Here is a 6,369-nt window from a genome sequence, read left to right on the forward strand (position 1 = left end):
AGCAGGTGGTGCCATTTACAGTAAGTCCCCAGCTGCTGCACAGCCCTTTCCTGCATCCTACTGGGAAACACGGCGGTGGATGTGGGAACGTCCTGGCGCTGCAGAGCCAAAGCGGGAGGAAACGCGTGAGGGGTGCGCTGCAAGGTCAGGGTGTTCAGGAGCTCTCTGCCTGGCTCTACCACTGCTGCTGCCACTCGCTGCCACCTTCCTCCTTTCCTGCAGCCTACCTGGAGGGAGCCCGCATGGCCCAGGTGGGACCAGAATCCTCCAAGCAGCCTGCAGGTTTTGCCATGTTTGCATCTGCAGAGATGCTGCTGTGCAGCAGAGCAGGTTTCCTGCACCCCCTGACCCCACAGGGCTCGCTCGGGTTCACTGTCCTGGAGGTCAATTCCTTCTCATGCCAGTAATGGGGCTGGCGGCGCGGTGGGAAGCGTCGCTGGCTGTTGGGTTCCTGCCCAGCTGTGCTCCTCCACCCCAGCACCTTGGTAGGTTCTCATCACAGCGTGGAGGAGGAGGTGGTGGTGCTGGGGACAGGCTGTTCTTACTGCTGCAATGAGTCCTGCTGGGTTTCAGCCTGTGGCTCCCACGCTCCCTGGAAAGGTGTGTGAGCTGCTGGCTGCTCCGGTGGGATGCGTGGTCAGGATCGGGGGCTGCTGTCGCCCAGAAGTGCTCCAGGCAGGTCAGGACTGGGCAGGTTTGCCCAGTCCAGCTGTACCAGTTTGGGTTTGTTGATGCTCAGAGCAGGTGGAGTGGAGCTGCTGGCCAACCTGCACTGTCCCATCCCATCCAGTCCCATCCCTGCTGGTGCCAGGTCAGTCCCAGCACAGAGGAAAACCTTCAGCCTCCAGAGCAATGAGGACAGGGCTTGGGGACACTGCCTGGCAGGGAGCTGTGCCTGTTGCTGCCTGCTCCACCATAGGGCTGGTGCAGCACCATGAGGAGAGTAGGCACCCTGCTCGGCTGCTGGGTTTTCTGGCTTGGCTTTGCTGTGACCACCTCCATCCTCACCGTTGGCTGGTCCTCAGGCTGCTCCAAGTCCCTCTTGGGGGCTGCCAGCCCATCATCCAAGTGCTCCTGGCCAGGCAGAAGAGAGCGGGGACCTCATGATGGTTGGACTCAATGATCTAAGAGGCTTTTTCCAACCTAGTGATTCTATGATGAGTGGGGCTGCATGGCTGTGGCTCAACCAACAGCCCCACTGCACCCACCTGGTGCCCAGCTCTGGGAGGCACGGGGTGCAGGGAACTGCAGGACCACAGTGTCCCAGCCCCACTCCTTGTTCCCTGCCCATCTCCCAGCACTAACAGGGTCTGATCATGGCTGAGAACACTTTCCCAGTCCAGAAAGCCCCCTTGGGGGTGAGCTCAGACAGTCCCAGCCGCAGGGCAGAGGGGAACTTGCTGCCTGTGACACGCTCGATCAGCCGCTTACGAAACGAGGGGCCAAGTCCGCTCGGGTTTTCAGGAGAAGGCGAGAGGTTTGTGAAACCTTCAGCAGGGATTTGCCCGCTGGCTGCTGCGTCACTGCTGCTGCTGCTGCGAGGTTGGGTTTATTCCAAGAAACCCATGGGGCTGGCGGAGCTTCCCGGACTCTCGACTCAGCAGTGGGTTACGGCACCGCTGCGGCCGGAGCTGGAGGGAAGAGGCCCCTGGGTGGTGGAACGGGGGCTTGGGGCCCTTCTGGGAAGCATCAGAGCTGGGGTGGGAGGGCTGGGGTCCAGCTGTGGGGGGTTGGAGAGGGCTGCACCAGGGATGCTGTGAAAAAGGAAAGGGAGAAAAGGGGGTGCTGAGCACCCCCAGGGCTGTGGTTCCCCATCCCCTGCTGTGCCTCGTTCTCCCCAAGAGCTGTGATGCCCCAGGTTGCCCCGGCAGCTGCCGCGAGGACCACAGGGTGATGCTTCCCACGGGCCAGGGGGCTGCTGTGCCGCGCGGTGCTGCTCCCACCCCATGCCCTGGCACTGGGATGGGAGTCCCCGGTGCTGCCGGGAGCCCTGACATCAGGGATGTGTCTCGGCAGAGCCTGGCGGGCAGCCACCGCTGCGCATGGACATTCCTCACATAGCTCCGGCGGGTGCCCGGGCAGGTCGCGCGCTTCCTGGCAGCCGGCGAGCCACGGCCTGGAGAGCAAGACCAAAATAGTCACGGAGACCATGTCTGTGGGCCGAGCGGGCACATTCACCATCCCTCTGCTCCGGGGCGATGCCTAAGGGAAGCCTTTTCCCAGCAGTTGGTGTTCCCTGAGCACGGCACACAGTGCCCGGCGCGATGCCAGGCTGTGCACACAGGGTGCTGGGCGCCCGCTCCTCGCTGCCAGGATCTCTGTAGGGCTGCAGGAGCCTGGCCACCTCCTAGGAGCTTCCCTCACTCTATGTCGTGGGTGCGAGCAGGATTTTAGCATTCCTGCTTACCCCCCTTCTCCCAAGCCCACTGTGCTCACAGTGGAAACACCAGAAATCCTTTCCAAACCCTGCACCTCTCAGTGCCCTGTTCCTGTTAGTTTTCAACCCCATCATGTGCCATCTCCGCTTTCCCCTCCTGAAACCGTGCTCAGGAGCTTGGACGAGCTCACTGTGGCACATGGCATGCAAAGCTGTGCTTGTGGCCATGCCACAGGCAAGCCTTGGCTACCGACTGCGATCCTGGGCTAGTTCGTGGCTGCACCACCTTCCCAAAGCCCGGAGTGGGTCTTCTCTCCAGGCTTAGCTCGGCCGATGGAACCACATCGCGGGGCTCAGACATACCTGAGCGCTGGGACAGCACTTACGCACGGCTGGGCTGTGAGTCACCGCGGCGGGATCACCCCAGCATGGAAAGCGGCTCCAGGAAACCAGAATTTATGTGGTATAAACACTATCTCGGCGTCACAGCGAGGGCAGCGGCTGGGGAGGGACGTGCGTCATGCCGGGGGGGCCGTGTGGCCTCGGGGGTGCAAGGGAGACAAGAAACCAGATCCGAGTGGTTTTTTTTTCATTAAAAAATAGTGCTCTTTATTATAAATTATGGAAACGTTTCCTTTCTGAATATAAATATAAATATGTGCAAAGTTTCATCTGAGTTTTGGTTTGGTTGAATTTTCAAGCATGGTTTTGCTCAGCCCTCGAGGCTGGAGGTGAAGATGGAATCTTTATAAAAGACAGTGATTTACGTTGGCCTGTAAACATCCCTTTGGTTAGAAAAAAAAAAATAAAAGAAAAAGCGCCGGAAAAACCCAACCGCTTCTCCAGGGAAGATGACGCACTCCAGGGAATCCTCCTGCCACGTTCCTGCGGGAATCGGTGTCCCTGAGGATTAGTGGCCAGGGTCTGCAGGGAGCGGCTGGGTGGAGGTGGGGTGCGATTAACGGTCCAGCGGCAGCACCAGGTCCCTCTGCTCCTCGCAGAGAGGGTTGTGTGGGATGCTCAGCGGTGTCAGGATGCGTCGTTGCCCCTCTGGCTTTGCGGCACGTCACCGGGACCATCATCGCGCAGCAACACCAAACGATGTGCAGTAACCCAGACCACGGGACAGGGAGAATATTAAGGCTTAGTCCCCCGAAAAATGGCAACGAGGAGAAAAAATGGCAGAGACCTCCAAGCGCGGGGCCTGGCGTGAAAGGAGCTTCCACCCACAAGGAGGCAGCAAGAGGTAAAGTACAGTACGGGCAAAAACCACTTTCCCCTTAAAACCGAGGAAAAGCGCTCAGGCACTAGCTGGACTCCAGTGCTTTCCATTCTCTGGTGGCAGAAAGGGGCTCTCTCCACGATACCCGCTGCGGCAGCGGGAATGTGGCTCTTGGGGCGCACACCCCGGCTGCTCGAGCCCATGAGGATTTTGCTGAACCCCACACTGGGCGCACTGTAACATCCACAGTCCGATCGGAGCAGTCTCCTTCCCTGCGGAGAGGGGGTGTTGCGCTTCCTAGGGGGGGGCATCCCCCAGCACAAAGGGTGCCAGGCTCTGCTGGCACCTCGCCCCAGTCCCCCTCTTTTCCTTCCCAGAGGGAGAGGCACGGCATGTCCTGCGAGTCCTGGCGCAGCGTTGTGCCTGTCCCCTGCTCTTGTGCTTGTAGCGTGTAACATCACCGCATCGTCCCCTTAGAGGGGGGCATCGTACTGGTCCAGGAACTCCTTGATGGGAGCTGGCAGCTGAGTCATCTTCTCGTAGGAGTCCAGGTGCCCGTTGACGGTCTTGCGGCAGAGGTGTTGCAGGGTGGAGACGCTGGAGGAGAGCGGGCGGCTCAGCACCAGGGGGATCTTTTCGCCCCCGGAGTAAATGTAGTAGGTGCGCTTCGAGTGTATGGTCCCCCCCGCCTGCTCGGGGACGGCACAGGGAGCGGGTGGCATGTAGTGATGGACCAGCTTGAGCACGCAGTCGAAGCGAGGCACGGGCTGGCTGCTGCGAGGGTCGCTCTGCAAGGAGAAGCTGCCACCCTCGCACTGGATGCGCAGGTTCTTGGTGCCCAGCTCCGTCTTTACGCTGAGGGTGAAGAAGTGCCGCTGGTCCGAGCTGTCCCTGATGAGGAAGGTGCCAGCCGGCTCGGCGCTGAGCAGCAGGTTGGCCTCGCCGCCTGTCACCGTGCTCCAGTAGAAGCCGCTTTCCTGCAGCTTGCGCACGGTGTTCACCACCAGCTGGTACTCGCTCTTGGAGCTGAACGTCTTGAGGCGCAGGCTGGTGTCGAGGGGGCGGCTCATCCCGGTGGCGGGGAACTTGCTGTGGGTGACCATGGCGCACGGAGCCAGCTTTGCGCGCTCGGGGTGCTGCTGCCGGGAGCAGCGGCTGCTACACCATCACCTGCGGCAGAGAGTGCGATGAGCCCCGGTACCCCAAATCCCCAGCTCTCCCTTCCCGGGAGTACCGGCATCCCCGGTCCTGGGCCATCGCCATCCTGGGCTGCCAGCATCCCAGTCCCGGGCTACCACGCTGCCCTCCGGGGCACCGGCATCCACCGACCCCGGCTATTCCCTCGCTGGAGGGCACCAGCATCCCCGGTTATCTCACTCTGGGGGCACCAGCATCCCCGGTCTCTGGTTCTCGCCGTCCCAGAGCCCCGGCATCCCTACCAACCAGCCTCACCGTGGGGCACCGGGATCCCCGGCTACCCCCCTCCCGGGACACCGGCACCCCCGGTGCTCAGGCTTTGTCTCTCCCGGGGGGCACCGGCATCCCTTCCTCGCCCTCCGGGCGCACCGGCATCCCCGGATCCCAGGATATGTCCTTCTTGGAGAGGCACCGGCACCCTTGCCTCCCTCTCCAGGGTCACCGGCAGCCCCGGAGCCCGGGCTATCACCCTCCTAGCGGGGACCAGCATCACCGGAGCTCAGGTTCTCCCTCTCCCGAGACACGGGCAGCCCCGGAGCCCGGGCTATCCCCTTCCCGTGGGGCACCGGCATCCCCGGAGCTCATGTTATCTCTCTTCTTAAGGCACCAACATCCCCCTTCCTCCCCTTCTCGGGGCATCGGCATCCCTGGAGCCCGGCTTATCCCCTTCCCGGGGGGCACCGGCATCCCTTCCTCCCCCCTCCCGGGACACCGGCATCCCCGGAGCCCGTGTTATCCCTCTCCTTAAGGCACCAGCATCCCCTCCTCCCGCTCCCGGGACCCCGACATCCCCGGAGCCCGCGTTATCCCTCTCCTTAAGGCACCAGCATCCCTTCCTCCCCGTCCCGGACCCCGGCATCCCCGGTTCCCGTGCGGTACCTGCTGCGGGGGCCGGTGCGTGGCGGCGGGCGGCGGCGGGAGCTGCCGGGGCGGCCCGGGGAGGCTTCTTATAGCGGGCTCAGAGCCCGCCCTCGGGTTCCTGGAACTGCGCGGCTTCTTGTAAGGCTGCCGGCGCCCGCCCGCCGCCCCGCCCGGGCCGGCCCGTCGCCAGCCGCCGCCGGCCCATTCCGGGCAGCGCGACCGCCCCGCCCGCTGCCGCCGCGATCCTTCCTTCTAAGAAGAGAACAGTCCCGGCCGCGGAGCGCCCCCCTGCCCCGCCCCACGGCGAGAAACCAGGAGTGGGGGCAGCCCCGGGCACCCCCTGCCCGCCCCGGGGATGCCCGTGCCCCCCTGGGAGGAGAGGATCCCCGAGCCCCCCGCGGGAGGGGGAGAGGATGCCCGTGCCCCCCGGGAGGAGGAGAGGGTGCCGGTGCCCCCCAGGAGGAGAGGATGCCCGTGCCCCCGGGAGGAGAGGATGCTCGTGCCTCCCGGGAGGAGGAGATGATGCCCTTGCCCCCCAGGAGGAGAGGATGCCCGTGTCCCCCGGGAGGAGAGGAGATGATGCCTGTGCCCCCCGGGAGGAGGAGACGGTGCTGGTGCCCCCCAGGAGGAGAGGAGAGGATGCTCGTGTCCCCCGAGATGGGGACGAGAGGATGACCGTTCCCCCTGGGAGGAGGAGAGGATGCTCGTGCCC

At 63.6% G+C, this 6,369-nt stretch overlaps 1 protein-coding gene across 1 annotated transcript; it reads right to left on the reverse strand.

Moving 5' to 3' along the window:
• Positions 1-2,957: 2,957 nt before the first annotated feature.
• Positions 2,958-5,760, reverse strand: SOCS3 (suppressor of cytokine signaling 3). Its single transcript, XM_069872562.1, has 2 exons — positions 5,676-5,760; positions 2,958-4,769 (listed from the first exon to the last, which is right to left on the reverse strand). The coding sequence occupies exon 2, from the start codon at positions 4,700-4,702 to the stop codon at positions 4,073-4,075; it is 630 nt and encodes a 209-aa protein (XP_069728663.1). The 5' UTR covers positions 4,703-4,769; positions 5,676-5,760; the 3' UTR covers positions 2,958-4,072.
• Positions 5,761-6,369: the final 609 nt, after the last annotated feature.

The sequence above is a fragment of the Phaenicophaeus curvirostris genome, chromosome 19 (assembly GCF_032191515.1).
Source record: "Phaenicophaeus curvirostris isolate KB17595 chromosome 19, BPBGC_Pcur_1.0, whole genome shotgun sequence".
NCBI classification, from domain to species: Eukaryota; Metazoa; Chordata; class Aves; order Cuculiformes; family Cuculidae; genus Phaenicophaeus; species Phaenicophaeus curvirostris.